This window comes from Manis pentadactyla, chromosome 13, assembly GCF_030020395.1.
Source record: "Manis pentadactyla isolate mManPen7 chromosome 13, mManPen7.hap1, whole genome shotgun sequence".
Lineage (NCBI taxonomy): Eukaryota > Metazoa > Chordata > Mammalia > Pholidota > Manidae > Manis > Manis pentadactyla.
Window position 1 is genome coordinate 99,744,440 of NC_080031.1, and position 19,004 is coordinate 99,763,443.

Genomic DNA, 19,004 nt, shown 5'->3' on the forward strand with positions numbered 1-19,004 from the left:
ACATCTTACCTTACTGATTTGGCCTTCATGCCAGTTTCTCTCATAGCATTGGCACTTATGCTTAGTGGGGCTTGTCTGAAACCTGCAGGCAGAAACTGCAAACTCCCCATGGTGTCTGTGAAACTAGAACATCACTGGCCTGTTGGCTTCCAGGGGCTTCATCCAGCTGGACCAGTCTGAAAAGTCATTGTCTTCATGGGGACAGTTTGTGTGTTGTGGTGTGGCTCTGGCGTGAGGACTGGGAGAGTCCAGTGCTCCTTGCTCGGGGCCCTGTGTGAAGGTGCTGTGAAAACAGCAGCACTGCAGGTGTGTGGTTTGAGTCCTCCTAGAAGCAGACCCCACACGAGATTAGAAGCATTAGAGGCTTATTGAAGAAAATGCCAGGGAGATATGAATCAGGGAGAGAGAAGACAGCAGGAGTGCTCTGCAGGCCAGCAGAACATTCAGACCACACGGCAGGTCTGACGCCTCTGAAAGGAGAGGTGAAGGAAAGCTTCTAAGTTTCTCCAGGCCCAAGCCAAAGTTGCCATTGAGCAGAACTCTTACACTCTCAGGAGTGAGCCTTCTCTAGCGCTCCCACCGTGCTCCCGCTTGCTGAATAAGGAGGGGAGGAAGAGGTCTTGTTTTTAGGCTCTAAGGATGTCACTGCCCCACTGACCTTTCTCCGTTCCATAGTCTGTCCCTCTGTAGGCTGGGAGTTCTTAACCAGGGTCCGTAGACTGGCTGGGAGAATTTTGTTGATTGTGCATTTTTCTGTGAATAAGGTTTAATCAGATTCTTACAGTCTATGATTCTAGGTTTTAGAGTTACTGTTCTATAGGAACTTGCTCCCAAAAGTTCTCAGGGGAGTCTGTTAAAAGAAGCCCTTGAGATACTAAAAATGCCCTTACTGAAGTCAGACACCTTCTGATGGGGAAAAAAAAAAAACAAGCAGGAAGAGTTGGAACAAATTCTTCCCTGAAGTAACCACTTTAGTTCCATGTGGAGAAAAGCATTGGAGTCAACTGGATTATAGCAACCACCATTAGGAATGAGTCATATGTGAAAGTTTAGAAGGAAAAGCTTCTCCTTGCCTATAGGTCCTTGGTTCCTCTCTGCTCTGTAGTCCTACCTCTTATATACTAACAAATTGAAAATGCTTGATTTACCCCAGTATGATTGTAACAGATTTGTGGGCAGGGAAAATTGCCCACATTAGCACCTGTGCAATCAAGAGTAGTTATTTTTTGATGTATCTGGAGAAGGCTGGAGTAGCACAGAGGTACAGTTCCTTCTGGGTCACCAGCCGTCTCGCTCACTTGCCCTCCTTTTGGGTTCAAAAGGTTGAGGCTGTGGAGCTAAAGAAGATACAGTGTTTATCTTAAAGGTGTTGGAGTACACAGTTCTCATCCATGGGATTTTGTATCATTTTTTGATCTTTATTCAAATAAAAGGACTAAATAGAAATCCATGTTCTTTCGGACTTAAACTTTTTCTTGGCTTTATTCTGCATACATATGCCTTTGACTTACTTAAAGTGGCAGTACAGCCTCTGGAAGGTACTATCCTTATCATCTGTTTAACTTTTCATTGCTTAGTTGTTCAGGACAAAGCAAAGTAAAAGGAAAATCTAACCCATCTCTTCTCCCTGTAACTGGTTTTAAGCAAATTGAGTGAGTCAAGCGGCAGGGCCAAGGTTCTCTAGTCATCTGCGTTCCTCTACGTGAAGGTTTGCTTTAATGTATATTGCTGATTAAGGAGAATTATTTTCCCACTTGGAGAAGTATAATTAGAAATACGTTACTACAGATAATAACAGATATGTACATGTGGTCAAGAGGGAGCTTAATTTTGTTTTATGCTAAAAAGTCACATGTTTCTTTACTCATGCCCAACTCCAGAAATTTTACTACTCCAGCACCAGGAGTGTTACACAAAGGTGCTGTGGAGAAGTATTAAAATAAACCTCATCGCTGCTAGTCTTGATTGCTACTTGGAGAATCTCCTCACGTTTAGCAAAAAGTGATAGCAGTTTTTTGGGTGAAAGTCTTTCAGGTTCTATGGTATCTTTCTTTTAGGTGTCCTCTTTTTCACTTCAATGTCCATCACCTAAAGTCAGACTTACTATAATTCTAAATGCACTGTTCTCGAGGACATCATGCCTCTATACTAATATCAGATAATAACTTTATAAAGGTTTTTTCTTTTTTCTGTTAATACAGCCATAAACATAAACATACGTTACTAGTATGTAGTAATTCTCAGGGATAGTATAGTTTGAGACCTCAGTAATGCGTATCCACTCAAATACCTGTTTTGTGCCTTTAAAGACAGTATTTTTTATACTAATTTAGTTTCTATTTCCCTGTGTAATTCAGCTTCCTAGTGCTCAGAATGCAGATTAATAACAAGTAAACATAACAAAAATCTTGCTGAAAATACACATTTGAAAGGATAAAACTTCTTAGGGTTCTTAGTTGACAGCCTCATGCTTGGGCCAGTGTTACATCAAGATCTATTTTAGAATAAATGGGTTTTACTAGCCTTTTTTTTGGAGGGAAGAAGGAAAGGATGGGATAAGATTATAACAGCTCTTAGAGTTGTTCACACTTTCAAACATGCATGTATCTGGAGGCAAAGATGTTACTGTTCTTTTAAATCTTTGATTTGCTATTTTTAAAAAAAGGAAAAATTACTGGAGTTTAGCACTAAACATTAACTTATATCTTCCCAAGAAACAGAACCTATCTGACAGAGGCAGATAGAATATGTAAGGATTGATGGTGCTACCACTCTGTCATGTTGGAGATGGGCTGAAGAGTAGTTGATAGTCCCAAGCATAGCCAGAGGATCTGAGAGTCTTCAGAATTCTGGGCTCCTAGAGTTTTGGTGCAATCGCAGGAGACCACTGTCAAGTGTAAATAAATATCTGTGTCACTGGGAACAGTAGACTGTCCACATTATGCCTCCAGAATCTCCAGTTTTTGGATGCTTGCCCCATCTTTGCTCTCCACTGATTGTGATTTTTCAAAGTCCTTTGTCCACAGTACGTACAACTGAGGAGGCAGTAGGAAGGAATGATGGTCACACTAATGGTGGTGAGCTGCATTCCTATTGTGCTGCAGCATGCAGAGTTTGGGATTTCTCCTCGTTTTTGGAGGCGTGTGCTTTTTGGCTGTCGTTGCTGTTGCAGGGTGGCAGGCTAGGGTCATGTGACAGCCTAATTCTGTTGTGGTGGCATTACATTCTGTGTCCAGGGCTAGGTAATAGCAATAAATTTAGGGGAGATGTACGTGAGTTGGACATTAGGTGAAGGAAATTCTTCATAGACTCTTGGGCAGAGGTACATTAAAACCATGAAGATCTTTTATTTTGGTCACCATAGACAACCAACCAAAGAGAACTATCTTGAAGTGTTGATTAATGCACAAACCAGTTTACTCTCGTTCTGCCAATGCTTTCATTGTGTTCATGTTTCCCCCTTCCTCTCTGTGTGGCAGGCTTCATTTTTTTATTCTGAAATACAGTCAAGTTTGGGTTTGTCCTTCCTGTACTTCCTCTCTTCATGTAGCTTTCTATTTAGATGTATTTGCTTCTGGCCTACATAGATGACCATAGTCTATACGAAGCCACATGCATGGGATAGAATTAAGAGTTAAGATACCCATTCACATTTTCTTGAAGAATCTTTTGATTTTGGAGGGCTGTTTTACTCAATTGGCTGAATTCAAAGGGATGAATTTGCGTGTTTGTTGGCTAGATGCTAGCAGTCTTAGTTGTGAAGCTTGGAAATATCATTCCCTCAGAATCTTCTTAATACCATCTGGGGTAGAGGGACAAGGCTAAGGAGCAAAAAAATTGAACGTGTGATGCCATCAATGCAAGAAAATCAGTAACAAAAATTTGGCCCACAGAGAGGAAGATAATTTCTTACTATGAGAGACTTAACAGCAGTATGTCAACATGATAGCTGCGGTGGAGACATTAACCCCCATATTCCTGACATGGGGCCTTTTAAGGCTTGAGCTCTGGCAGGAGCTGATTCTGTCCGGCTGCTTGTTCTGTGCGTGTGTGCACACGTGTGTGGTTACTGTCTGCTTAATAGCTTCATAGTTTTTTCCCCATGTGTGTTTGTGGGTGTGAGTATGTGTTTAATGAATGGTTTAATAGTTTTTCGGTTGTATGGCTATACTAAATTTATGGACATGAAGTTGTTTTATGGCTTTTGTAGGCAGTGTAATATGAATATCCTTTTAATAGCTTTGTATCTTTAGGCAGGTTATATGTAAGTCCCTAACCATATGATCAGTGAGTTAAACTTGATAGACATTGTCACTTGGCCTTCAAAAAAGTTTTAAATCATTTCATACTTCTCCCAGTAGTCTGTAAGTGTGTACTAACCACCCCTAAAACAATTTACTCAACACCATATTGGAAGTTAGCCGACTTTACAAACATCTGGGAATCTGATAGATGAAAAATGCTCTCTTGAATTTGTTCTTCTTTAATTATGAGTGAGACTGAGCATCATTTTGTAGGCAGGTATATTGTCATTTTTGTTCTTTTCTGTGGACTGTATGTTTCATTTGCTCATTCCTACTTTCCACTCCTAAAATTGGTTATTTTCTTAAAGATTTGTAAGGCATTTTTGCTCATGAAAAGAAGTTAATTGTGTTCACCAAATACTTGACAAATATTTCTTTCAGTCATTAGTCTTTTAAAGGTTTTATGGCTTCTGCTCTATATACTTAATTTTAATGAACGGCAAAACTGGTGAGAATCTTTCTTAATACTAAAACGAACACACATTTGCTGTATTGTGCTAAAGATCCAGCACTAGTTGGTGAACATGAGATACTGTAGAATCTTCAGTAAAGATTCCCTCTTAACCAATTATCTTAAATAGGGCAAAGAAGATCAGAGTGCTTTAGAAATTTTATTTTTTTAAATCAACATAGAAACCAAAAGAGTTCCCTTGTTTATCAACACATCTTAGCCCAGTTTTACCAGTTAACTGAGCATTTTTAAGTCTTTCTGAAATATCCCCAAGGGCTGAATCTTTCATTCTTTCTTTCTGGATAATGAGTAGCTTCAAAATTACAGTCTTGTTCTATGACCTTCATATTCTAAGATATATACCTATTTGCCTTATATACCTGTTTGTGTTTCTGAGAATTTCCCCACTTGTTATGCACAGCAGTTATTTAACAAGTAGAAGATTACTATCTGTTTTAGAAAGAAGAAATCTGGTTTCTCAAAAAGAGCTGGGACCATCTTAGCTACATGCTTCAGTTGGTGCCAGGATCCTTCTGTGTAATATTGGCTCTCTAACTTTTCTCCATCATGGATTTTGTCATGTTTTCCCCCAGAAGGAGAAAGGAATGGTTCACATGCTCATTCTGATCTACCAGGATTTGGTGGAAGGGTGCCACAAATTCATTGGGGTTTGCTGATGATAGTTCTGTGCTATACAACAGCTGTGTATCCGGATATGGTGTAGTCACACTATGGTGGGATATTTTTAAAGGCCATATGCTAGCATGTGTTTGTTGCCAGACCTAAAAATACTTAAGCTTATTAGAACTGATAGGACATCTAGACAAATGCCCAGATGTATTTTCAGGTATAACGCAGCACTGAGCAGAGAAAAATCTAAAGGTGATATGCAAGGCTGGCTGTCATCTGACAAAATACCCAGATAAACCAGTAAAGCTCATTTCAAAGCTTCTGCTCTCTGTGAGGGAAAGAAGAAATGTGGAGTGATATGTATGCAGCATTATAGTTCCCTATGTAGTTTTTTAATTTTTAGGTTGAAATAGGTTAACATTAGGCAGACCAGAAACTTGTGTTCTTTGCAATTTAAGGAGAGGCTACTCTTTGAAAGGAATTTGGGAATGTGAGTCTGTGTAACCATTATATTCTAATACTGAGCTACTTAGTCTTCACCTAAGGCTCCCAGTGACTTGACACATACTCATTTTCTGCAGAGCCCATCAGCCATCTGTTGGACAGGCAGAACTAGCAGGGTCAGATTGCTTCTCCTGTTGTTCACACAATGTATGTTTCATGGTAATGTGCTGCCCAGCCCACAGCAAACCTTTTATTTTACTCTTATTCATGAGACATGGATTGACTCTTTAGTAGATACCAGTCTCCTTTGGCTTTCAAATATTTTTCTGGAGAGTTTTCTTTAGAGCCCCTTTTCTTCTCTGAAGCCTTCCAGCAGCACCTTGGGTATCACTGCACACCCTTCTAAAGTTCCTCACCCCCTGCTTTCCTTGAAGGTCTGTGTTCTGTGAATTACAGGCTCACTTTTTCCCTCTTGTACCGGAAGGTTGAAGATGATGTTTCATTCCTTTCTCTCATCTTGGGGGCAAGAGGGTGTGGAGGGGTTGGCTTTCAGATCCCCATTCTAACTTGGGTCTTATGGAATGCCATGGCTCTTTATTTTGTTTAATTTTCTGATGTCTGATGGAGGCATTATACCTAATTAGACCTTCCTATTCAATCATACCGTGTTTCTTTTACAGAGTCCTTAAGCATTAGGGTTAAAACGTTTGATTTTACCCTCCTTAGCTACTCTTTCCATTTCCAGCCTTGCTCTAGATTAAAATGAAGATAGAAAGCAGTATTTTGGGTTATTGGAAAGCCTTATACTTTCACTAATAACAGGAAAGCAGGAGATTGATAATTTGCCACATGGATTACACACTGAGTCCAGTGACTTTTAAACATGGTTCTAATTAGTTACTGGTTTCTCATTTCATTCATGTCCAGTGGGCGACAGACAGGTCAACAGGTAATGATCCCAGGTATGATTTGAGAATGGCTGTGAGATGGAGGGAGTGTGAGGTGCTGTGGGAGCATGTGGGAGGGACATCTGATTTGAACCCAGACTCCAGGGTGGTTAGAGCAAACTTCTACAAGGAAGTGTGATTATCTCATTGAAAGGATGGGTAGGAGTTGGGGGTGGGGTATTCTAGGCAGGTGAGGTGTAACCTGTTCCTTCCTGCTTGCAGTTCAAGGTGAGGGAGAGCATGGCATGACTGAAGAATTAAATATGTGTGGATGGATCCTAGCATGGAAGATGGCAGAGTGACCACAGTCATTGAAACAATGGGAATGGCTGGTTGCCAGCAGGGAGAGCGGGCAGAGTGTGAAGAGAAGGAAGCCTCTGGCAGGAGAGCCCCGAGGAGACCATGTAGATCCTTCTTTAGCTTGGAGCACGTTTTCCCCTGGAAACACTGTGGAACTTTGCATTGTGATTTTCCCTGGAAGCACTGTGTTTAGTTTGTGCTGTTACCTTTCAGGTTGAGTGGATTTTTGCAGGCTCACCTGGGAACTCTGTCACATTATTTCTAGGAACTAAAATAGACCTCGAGATGCCACCAGCAATGCCGGGGACATATTTGACCCCTTCCTGGCTACTGTATATTTCATCCCTTTCCAACTGGGAAGGGTTGGAGTGGAGTTGGGGATTTGATGGGCAGCCGGGTATGAGTGAGGAATTGGTGGACATATGCACCAGCCACAGCAGTGACACCTGGTGTCGCCTGTGGCAAAAGTACAAGGTGGGGGTTTTGAGTTTTTTAGGAGAATGCTTAATTCTGTCTGAGCAGAGTCAGTTTGGCAGGGAAAAAAATGCTTATTCTTTCAGTAGTTACCACCAAAATGGGAACAATCCTCCAAGAAATTATTGTTCTTAATACTTTAAGAAAATCAATGCCTAATTTAAATGTAACCTCCTGCATAACTTTTACTTACTACTCTGACCCGCTATTATGTCATTCAGAACTCTTATCAGTCTCAGCCCAAGGCAGGATATTACTCAATTTACTGTTGCTCTGAATGATTATCTCAGATTATAAGCCCTTTAGAGGTTCATGGCTAGTCCTGCCCACTCCAGTGGGTGTGGAATAGGTGCCTGTGTGTGTCTAAATAACTGGAAGTCTGTCCGTGCAGGAGGAAGGTGGAGCAGCTTCTTCATGCTTCTGTTAAAGATGGGTTTTTGCTTTCACTCTCAGCCAGAACTGTGTTGCCAGAGGTCATCCCAGCTAATAGCTTTTGCCTCTCCTCAGCTCAGCTGATATTTACTTGCTGAGGAGAGCTTAATGTTGAAACTCCAAACATGCCTTATCTTTTTCTTAGCCCTTTTGTCACTGCTAGGCAGGGACACACATAATCAAAATCAAGTGAACCTAGGATGGTCTCTGCTCAGTGCAATAGTGTCTCTCAGTTGCGTGAAAGCTGAGTTACTTTATTTTAAAGATTCATTGAGAAACTTTACTTTGGCCTAGCTAAAACTGGAAATAAAAAATCCTAACAGCTTCAATTTTAAAGAGAAGTAAAATCTTACTCTACAGATCAGCAAGCTTTCTCCTGTCATCAAGCTCATTGTTACAGTTGTACATGCATGTGTTCTCATCCCTATTATATTTGAAATGATTGAAACCCTAAACTTGCTATTTGGACTGTAGCTATTTGGATGCTTTGATTTAAGAGCTGGCCCTCTTGTATAACCTGAAAACTTCTGTTAATGATTGCTTCTGACCTGCCCCTCCTGATTAGTGAGGCATAAACCTCTATTTCCTAAAGTAACAAGAAAGACAAATTGATTTCTAGAATAGTTTGACAAATACAGAGTTAGCAGATTCATGGTGTGGGTTGCATCTTAAAGTGAATTTTGCTTTGTGACTATTAATTCCTTCAAAAGTCAAGTTTAAAGATTTGCTTTTATATAACTTTCCAAGTAAATCCTTCTACCCAAATCGAGGAAATTTCTGGGTACTTGAAGTCACAGGAGATTAGACTTTCACAAGGTCATTGAGCCCAGCCTTTGGGTCTCATGTAACAGATGTTTTCTGTAACAAATGATCTATTGGCTAGAAACATCCAAGAAACAGGGCTAGAAACAATGACAAACTTTACTGGGCTTATTTAAAATTTTTTTCTTGGAGTGCTTGAGTGTCTAAGGAATGTCCTGGGACTTTACTGATTAAAGCATTAATCATGAGGTTGGTCTGATTTTTTAAATTAAATTTTATCTGCCTTTGCCTTAAATTCTGGTATTTTGATCTTTGAGATTGTCAGTGTAAGTCCGGGGAGAGGAAATCCCAGGGCAAAATACCTCCAAAAACCGAAATCAGTCAAAGGGAGAAATTAAGTTTAAAACCCGTTTATTGCTTACAAACTGCAGCCGGACCCATCTCTCTCTCCTGCTCCAGCAGCAGCAAAACTGGCCCTCCCCTCACCTCTCAGGTATAGACAAGCCCTCCGTTGCCCAGGCAATTACCTATTGATATAAAGATGAACTTCTCTCTGTCCCGGAGGAACTATGCAAATCCACTTAAGCCATACTTCTCTCCACCCTTGAGCTCCTGTTGATACACATATGTACTAAAGCCAGGCGAGATATTCTGGATAAATTACAATTTTACCCACAGTCAGTAACTAATTATACTTGTCAAGTTCTTTTCTGACTGATGGCTGTGAATGAATCACAGTTTATTTATTCCTGCATGTAGAAATTCTCATACCTGAATCAGTTTTGTGAAACTCCTTTTTTACCCATTAATATTAATGGAATGTTTGATTTTTTATTTGAGTTTTTGGGGGAATGGTAAGGGATGTGATCCTGACCAGATTTAATAGTGACTATATCAGTTTTTCACTTATACTTCAACTCTTAATATTTGTAAGTTCTGTCTTGTCCCCTTTCTGTCCTCCGCTAAGCCTATATTCCTCCATATTCCTTTCCTTTTTTCCCTCTAATGGCCCAGAGGTGGGGGCAGAGGGACAAATGTCATTGCCCCATTTAACAGATGGGGAGTAAGAGGGAAAGTGAGTAACAAATGTACATAAAAGACACTCAGAAAACATACAGCCACATCTCCCTGTCCCCAACCGTTCATCTGCTGTGCTAGCTTATGACTGATGGCATTATCTATACCAAAGTGTCCTGAGATTACCCAGAGGCACAACACCGGGTTAGTTCCTTTGTCTATTTGTATCTCTCCTGTGATTATTACATGTTTTACAGAGGGAACCACATTTGTTGGCTGGGCATTTTGTGAGGTGAAACTTTCAATAGATTTTATGGTTTGACATAGCGGTTGTCTTACAGGTATTTCCAAGTATGTGGCTCATTCTTCCAGGGATAACTACCTTTGGCCCTTTAAACTACCATCTGTTTTGATTTTGGTTGGTATGTTCCCTGGGGCAAATCTTAACCCATCCTTGGCCTCTGAAAAAATACTGCTTTTACATACCTCCATCAGAGTGGCTAACGGGTTCTCTTCTCTGCAATATATTTGCATTAAGCTTAGACTTGTGTAAGAAAAAAAGCTGAAGTAATCTTAAAACATTCTTAGTTAAGCTGCATAATGTATATTATTAACTCTGATCCATCATGGTACCTCTTAGTTTTAAAAATCGTTGTTTCACATTGTTTTAGTGCCAGGTGTCACCTTTCACATTTTGACATTCTTCATATCTTAAAAGAGTTCATCAAAATCAGGTGTAACCTGTTCCTTCCTGCTTGAAGTTCAAGGAAAGAGCTGGTTCATCAATGAAATTGGTGTATGCTGAATATCGAAATTGATATAAATATTAATTTAATTTTTCAAGTAGGACTTGAAGTGAAAATCTTATCATTTGGCTTCTTTCATTTTGGCAAAACTCCCTCAGTTTCCACGATGAGAAAATGGAGAACCTAAGAATTGTAAGGTTAGGGTTTTTGTGAACAAAGCTGCTCTCTCACCACAATTCCCCCATATATTTTCCAACTTTGGGCCAAAAATCGACATTTTTTCCATGCTAATCCAAGCATAAATAGCTATTAACTATCATTAACTTTCTTTGTGAATTACTAAAACGTGTATCTCTTTTCCTTTTTCCAGGCTGGACGTAAAGAAAGAAGTGATGCACTCAATTCAGCAATAGATAAAATGACCAAGAAGACCAGGGACTTACGTAGACAGGTAATCTGAAAGAAAGTGCCAGTCGCTTTCCCAAGTTGTCAATTTTGTAGTTTTGGCCAAAATCCCCATAAATACTGAGCACCTACATTTTATTGGGGTAAAAGATGGATTTTCACAGGACACTGACCATCTCTGTTATTGCTAATAAGCTTCTAAATGGCTAATCTGGTCTCTTGGGAACCTGGGATAAAACAGCCCCGTGGAGATGGACTGCATAAATTAGCTCTAGTGTGAAAAGGATATACACGTAAGGAAATCAATTTAAAATGACTTGGGGACCTGTGAAAATACCCTGAAATACCTCATGACATTAGCTTACATACAGTAAAGACAGAAATTACAATTATTTGACTTGCCCCATCTGACTACACACTTGTAGTTAGATCCTTGCTAGTGATGTGTTTCCAGTACAAATATGGTGAGTATAGAGAGATTTGGGGTGTTGAGTTTTCTGCATTAGTATTTACAGAGGAAAGAACCTGTTCATTCACTGTTAAATAATCCCATTAATATTTTGGAATGCAAATTGAGTTTCAGTCTTTAAGAAAAGGTAGGGTTGAATTTATAAAAACAGTGTATTAAAAGACTTAAAAAGAAGTTGTAATAATGATAAAAACCATTTCCAGACTTAATGGGGAGGCATTTTATTGTTCATATCTGATGCAGAACAAAATTTTAAAATGCAGTATATCTTTATTCATTTGCTTTTGATGAAGTAGTATAAAGATAACCTTTCAGTTTTCAAGATTCAGTAGTTTGCTAACCCTATTCATATAAATCAGAAAGTGCTTTCCTCTGCCTCTTCTCATTTTTATTTAGCCAATTAGGCTAATTACATATATTCCCAGTCTATATGCCAGTTCAACCCAGAGATGCATTCTGTTCTGTTTTGTATTACTCCTTTTAAGATAAGCTTTAGTTTTGTAATTCCCAAGAAAAAAAGGATATTATCTTGAAAACTGAGATTCTGTTTCTGAAATGCTATAACTATAGTGTAACCATTGTGTCCACGATCATATGGTTCCTAAGTTGGAGGTTATGTTAACTACATGACTTATTTCCATGAAGGTCCTCATGTAAGTACAACCAAGATATTGTGTGCTTCTCTTAGATTTAAAAGTATAAGAGAAAAAAACGACCTAGATTCTTGGTAGAAATAAAATCAAATTTTTACAATTTCATTATTAGCTCCGCAAAGCTGTCATGGACCATGTTTCAGATTCATTCCTGGAAACCAACGTTCCACTTCTAGTATTGATTGAAGCTGCAAAGAATGGAAATGAGAAGGAAGTTAAGGAGTATGCCCAAGTTTTCCGTGAACATGCCAACAAATTGATTGAGGTAAGTAACAGTTCATCAATTGTAGGTAACTTGGTGGAGTGCTTTTTTAATCACATTATTTAATCAGCTAAAAATTTTAGGAGCTCACCTAATAACGAAATATGTATGAGATGAAAATCCTTCATTATTACCTAACATCTATCCAAGATTACCAGTTTGGTCAGTTTACATTAATTATGTACATGATTAAATATAGATGTTGAGTTTCCAGAGCACGAACTATTTCCACTCAGTGTTAATGGAAATAAAGATAAATCTTGATGTGCCTGAACTCAAAAGACACTATAGAAGGGAGTAGTGGCTGTGAGAACTGGACTCAGAAGTTACACTACCTGGGTTTGCATCTGGCCAATTACTCAACCCTCTGAATCCCCATTTCTTGTCTGTAAAATGAAGGTACTAATGACACCTATCTCAGGATTATTTTGAGGTCTAAAAGAAATGATGCACGTCAAGTGCTTATCCCTTTGCTGAGACACAAACTCAGCCCAGTCATCGTGTTAAAATTGAAGAAACTAAGCCCTAACATGCTGCTAATTAGATAATGTTTAAATAGTAGAAATCTACATTTAAGTGGTTAGTTTGTAAGGTGACAAGAAGAAAAGAGAAGTGAATTGCTATTTAATTTACAGGTAAGCTAGGCTTGTTCCTACCTTTTGACAGTTGGAATTTTATTGCTTAATTTATTCATTATTACTTTATTTAAAAAAATTTGCACATAGTAAGCATATACCCTAGTTATTTGATTTAGTAACATTAATGTAAAACATGGAAAAGATACTTCATAGACCATTTGGTAAGTTGGTCATTATGTAAGCACAGAAAATGGGCTTTTTATGTAAAACACGTGTCTTGTTCTTTTGGATTTATAGTGACATTAGGCCAGGTTAATGCAACAAAAATATTCCAAGGAAAACACCACTAATCACATTAAATGCATTACTAATTTCACATCTAGTTTTCTTTGAACATTATGTGTTATTCTGACCTGAATTAATTATGTATAGATTACATAGGTCAGTCTGCTGTTCAGGTTAATGATTCTGGCATTTGGAGTTAAAATCAGAAGACTTTAAGCACAGTCTTTTTCACAATAGTCACTTGACATCCTGAGGTGTAGCCTTTAGATGTACAAAAATGGTCTTCAGGAAGCCAACCTCCTATAAGTAGCCTACATATTAGAAAGTATGCCTGTGCAGCAGCAAGCAGGAACATTACCAGCCCAAGGACTTGGATGGCAGGTACCAGTGTATTGTGGCTGGATCTCATTCCAGAAGGTGGCCTTTGTTGTACTGTAGCTGGAGGTCCATTTATTAGGGCCTGCTGTGTCATCCTCAGCCAACACAGCTGACACTTGTAAAGCACCTTCTGTGTACCAGGTATATGCAAATACCATGTACTTTCTGCAACAGTGTTTCTCAGGTAAGGAAACTCAGGCCTAAGGTCACCTGGCTTGCATCCCTCCAACAATGAGGGCTGTGCCTGCGATTCGAGCTTGCTGGGTCTGTGGACAGCCCTATGCACATTCAGAAGCAGTAGGTGGACCTGGTTGCTTTGGAGATCTTGCCCCAGGAGTTTTGTTTATACTTAACTTTTTATTTCATTTTTAACATTATAAACTGAGGACTTAGAGTTGAGAGTTTGGTGTTCCCTATCACAACTGAGTTCTCACCCCTTTCTCTCCTTTCTACCCGCTTCACCCCCAAAGCAATTATATTTGCATTAAATGACACATAGCTTTTCATTGCTTGAGGCATAACCAAAGGCTTTGTAGTGGCATTCTGCATATAGTTAAATTACATTTATGGTAATAGAGATATTACTAATTGCATCTGTGCATGAAAAGAAAATGAGTTTTTAAAGTTTTGTAGAAGCCTCAATCAAATACCTGACTCAAGACAATTTTATTTTTCAGTGACAAGGCTTCTCACATACTTTTATATTAAAATGATACACTGAACTAGTGAGAGGTTTGTTTTAAGCAAAGGTAAAATATTGCATTGTGAGTGTTAGGTTCATCTGGTTTCTTCCTTTCTTTTCTTTTTTATTAAGGCATTATTGTATACACTCTTATGAAGGTTTCACATGAAAAAACAATGTGGTTACTATATTCACCCATATTATCATGTGCTCCCCCACACCCCATTTCAGTCACTGCCCATCGGTGTAGTAAGATGCCACAGAGTCACTATTTGCCTTCTCTGTGCCACCCTGTCTTCCCCATGACCCCCCGCACCATGTGTGCCAATCATAATACCCCTCAATCCTCTTCTCTCTCCCTCCCCACCCACCTTCCCCCACCCTTCCCCTTTGGTGACCACTAGTCCTTCTTGGAGTTTTTGAGTCTGTTGCTGTTTTGTTCCTTCAGTTTTGCTTCGTTATTATACTCCACAAATGAGGGGAATCATTTGGTACTTGTCTTTCTCTGCCTGGCTTGTTTCACCGAGCATAATATCCTCCAGCTCCATCCATGTTGTTGCAATGGTAGGATTTGTTTCTTTCTTATGGCTGAATAATATTCCATTGTATATATGTACCACATCTTCTTTATCCATTCATCTACTGATGGACACTTAGGTTGCTTCCATGTCTTGGCTATTGTAAATAGTGCTGCGATAAACATAGGGGTTCATATGTCTTTTTGAATCTGAGGACTTGTGTTCTTCAGGTAAATTCCTAGGAATGGAATTCCCCAGTCAAATGGTATTTCCATTTTTAGTTTTTTGAGGAACCTCCATATTGCTTTCCACAATGGTTGAACTAGCTTACATTCCCACCAGCAGTGTAGGAGGGGTCCCCTTTTGTCTGCATCCTCGCCAGCATTTGTTGTTCTTAGTCTTTTCGATATTGGCCATCCTAACCTTCCTTTCTTTTCATTAGTTCTCTCTTAAATGGAGTAAATGTCTGCAGCCCAAATCTGCTTTTAGAGGCCAGTTGCCCTTTTTTCCTGGGGCTTGAGGGGGAAATAAGAGTGCTGTGTGAAGAGTTGGGTTGGGGCTGGTGGCTGTAGGCCTCCCGGAAAGGAGTGGCTCACATTTTGTAGCTGTTAGGGGAGCGTTGTGTATTTCCTCTGTCCTTGTCAGCCGCGACAAAGAATTGAAGGGCAGAGACACAGTAGTGAAACAGAGTAAAAGTTTCATTTAAAGTTACTTAAAGAGAGAAGAAGTGCAGCAGGCAACCCAGCAATGAGAGGCGCCTGAAAGGTTGGAGAGAGAAAGTTTAAGATTAGAAGGTTACATACTTAGAAAGTGTGGGCCACCTCAGAGAGAGGAGCGCCCCCTGAAAGGTTGAAAGAGAGAGTTTAAAGTTAAAAGGTTATGCACTTAGTGCAGGCGACCTCAGAGAGAGAAGCACCCCCAAAGGTTGGGAGTTCCCCCTTTTAAGGATTCTTTAGGAATGTGACTAAGGGCTGGGGGTGCAGACTTGTTAAGTGGTCTTTGAATACTTAGAATTAACTTAACACAAGGAAGTTCCTGCTCTGCTTTCTCCCTGGGATACTGGCTGTCTTGGTCTGGGAGCAGATCAAACAAGGCTGCTTGCCCAGCCCCCACGTTGGGCTGAGCTATTGTCTGTTTGCTAAAGAGTAAGTTAAGAATCTTACATTTTTAACTTTTTGGGTATTAAAGTGCAATCTTTAAGATGGAATCTTTCCTGCCTTTTACTATGTTGTTTACAGCTGGGCCTGCATGCTATATTAGTTGCCTAGTTGATTAAACTAAGCAATGTTGCCATAGAACAACTTATAGAGAGTCCTATAAGTTGTCCTAGCAAATTACTGAACCTGAAGGAGGCCATGGGAACTCCCAACAATCCTGCCAGGATTGTTGCTGGCATTGCTCTTTACTGTTATTGACTTGCCCCTTCTAGACTTGTGTCATTTCTTTCTTTTTTGATTTTTTAAAATAAGTATATCTTTTCTCCTTCAGCCAATCTGATGTTTAAAAAAATGTTAAGGCATAGAATAGAACTTTTCAGCTTGCCACTATAAACCATTCTCTTGATTGAGCAATTCTTTTATCTAGTTAGCCATTCAGACAGTTTTTAAGAATATTTTTATCTTGCTGTCTAAATTATCTTGGTCAAACATGTCTACACTAATACCTTAATATACCTCTCAATATCTTCCATGATCACCCCATTAAAATTGGGGTAACTACAGGAAGCACAGTTTATATTCTTGCAGCTTCTTTTTGGATTCCAGCTGCCTATCCATTCCTTAGAAGTAGGTTCTGTGAATGTGCTGTTCAGCTATTCTTCTTTTTCTTTTAATTTTCCCCATGAACTCTTGGGTGCTGCAATATATCAGATAGCTACTTCTTGGGGTCATATGAACTCTTCTCACATCTGATCCCCAAAGTGTGTAGTCTGATGAATTAGATGTTAGAAAATGTGCTCCTCAAGCAGAAGTGAAGCCTGACTTCTTCCCAGAACCATTTGGGGGGTGCTGGACAGTTGCCTCAGTAGGGATCTATCTGGACTTGACATAAAGCTCCCACCCACCATAATTTGCCCACGGCTGCCCTATGGCAACACTGCTTAGACTCAGTCGCCCAGCTTCTTTATTAGAGATATTCCAAGAGCCTCATGAGGCATCTCTATGCAGCAGGGTGCCTGTGGTAAAAGTGCCAGTTTAGATTAGGTTCAATTTTGGGACACGGTGATTTAAACATACCACTTTTTAAAGAAACTGTTGAAAAGATACAAGTTCATTTTAGAAAATTTGGAAAGTTAAAGCACAAAGAAAAAGAAGTACAGTTTACTCTTGAACAATGCTGAGATTAGGAGTATCAACTTCCGTGCAGTTGAAAATACGTGTATAACTTTTTTGAGTCCCTCCAAAACTTAACTACTAATAGCCTATTATTGATCTTATGGTAGTAAATTATAAAATATACTAGTATCTACATATATTTTATGCATTCATGACATAGCTAACTTTTCATTAATTTTTTTGATATCTAGGCTACTTGGTTCATCTCTAACTTCTTTCAAAATATTGCAAATTTCCAAAAAATATGTTATGATATAATGTGTTTTCTGTTTATTCATGAGAAGTGCTCATTTATAGCATTTGTATTTATTCCTTACTGGTTCATTTATTTAACCAATCTACTGTTAGACAAGTACTTTATTTAGGTGTTTCAGTCTTTTACTATTACAGAGAATAGTCTAATAAACATCCTTTTACTTTTTTTTTTTTTGCACCATCTCACCAGGTTGCTCAAGCCAAAAATCCAGTACTCATCCTTTATTCTTCTTTCCCCATGATGTTCCATATTTAGTTTACAAGTCCCCATATCATTCTGCACTTGATTTCCGTGGTCACTTCCCTAGTCTAAGCCATCATCTCTCTCTGTACTTTGGCAAAAACCTCATTCTTTTGCTTGTACACTTGTCCCTCTCTAGTCTCTTTTTTGCAAAGCAACCAACATGATCCCTTTAAATCAGATCACATACTTCTTTTGCTTCAGGACCCATTGACACCACTCCATTTCCCAGACTGCCGTGGCTTTCTAGGCACATTTGGGATAAAATCCTAAAATCCAGGTTTTTAACTATGGTCTGTAAGGTACTCTGACTGCGTCTCCATTGCCTTCTAGCCCTCATGCTTAACTACTACTTGCTCTGACCTTACCCAAGATATTACCACCTCATGTCCTCTGCACTCTTTGGTCCTGCTGCCTGGCATGCTCTCTCTGCCCACTTCTCATCCTACAGGTTTCCGCTCACTTGTTACCTCTGCAGAGATTCTTCCCTGGATTCTTCATCTCCTCCATCATAGTACCCTCTACCATTTTTTATCCTGTCACCTGTTTTATATTCTCTATGATGTTTGTTCATTTTCTTAGTTGTCTGTTCCTCACCCCATACTCAATAGAATGTTAGTTCTTTAAGAACATCAGCCAACACAGTGCCTGCCTAGTGCTCACAACCTTTAGTTGAGTGAGTTTGCTTGTTCTCAACAGTAGTAAAAATTAGAGTTACTTAGATCTCAACATTCAGATTTGTGGACCAGCATTTCCAAAGATTCCGTTTCAGTGGTCTGAGGACTGTACCTTGAGAAATGCAAGGCTCCACATTGTTATGACTGAACATCATTGTTAGTGAGCTTTGTCTTCTGGAGTATTTCTAGTGTTTATACAAAAGAGCGTCATAACATATTCTGCATAGTGTGTACATGAGGAGATGAATTGTAAAATATTTGGGAATGTGGATATGATGGGAACAGTTTGGGAGACTTTTTAAAGGTTAGATGATACTGATTTGAGAAGTATTTTCTTTTGTTAGAAGAAAGGTTTCAAAAACCTGTACCAAACTTATCTTCGGTTGAGGGGAAAAATTGTATTAGATTCTTACAACAGGTATTTATAGAGTTCCTGGTATGTCCCCAGTACTGTTCTAGGAATACAGTGGTGAATGAAATAAAAACCCCTATCTGTATGATGACGACTTTGTACTAGGGAGAGACAATCAAAATAGACTCACATGATGTGTATACCTTAACATAATATGGCTTAAATGGCTCTGAGATGATGATATGTAAGAAAAGTTAACCATCTTATCAGTGTTTGAAATGGAAGCCAATCAAAAACTGTTATTTAAGCCGCATTTTAATATGTAACCAAAATAACATTGAAGCAGATGTGTTAGCACTTGCTAACTTGTTTTTTGGAAGTCTTATTTATTGCTTTAATAGAAATACTT

The 19,004-nt window shown here is 39.1% G+C and overlaps 1 protein-coding gene across 1 annotated transcript in view; it reads left to right on the forward strand.

The window, feature by feature from the left end:
• CTNNA1 (catenin alpha 1) overlaps positions 1–19,004 on the forward strand; it is a 218,260-nt gene that overhangs the window by 138,892 nt on the left and 60,364 nt on the right. Inside the window, exons 8-9 of the mRNA XM_036897096.2 lie at positions 10,878–10,958; positions 12,147–12,299. Of these exons, the coding sequence (XP_036752991.1) occupies positions 10,878–10,958; positions 12,147–12,299 (234 nt within the window). The remainder of the gene's footprint in view (positions 1–10,877; positions 10,959–12,146; positions 12,300–19,004) is intronic.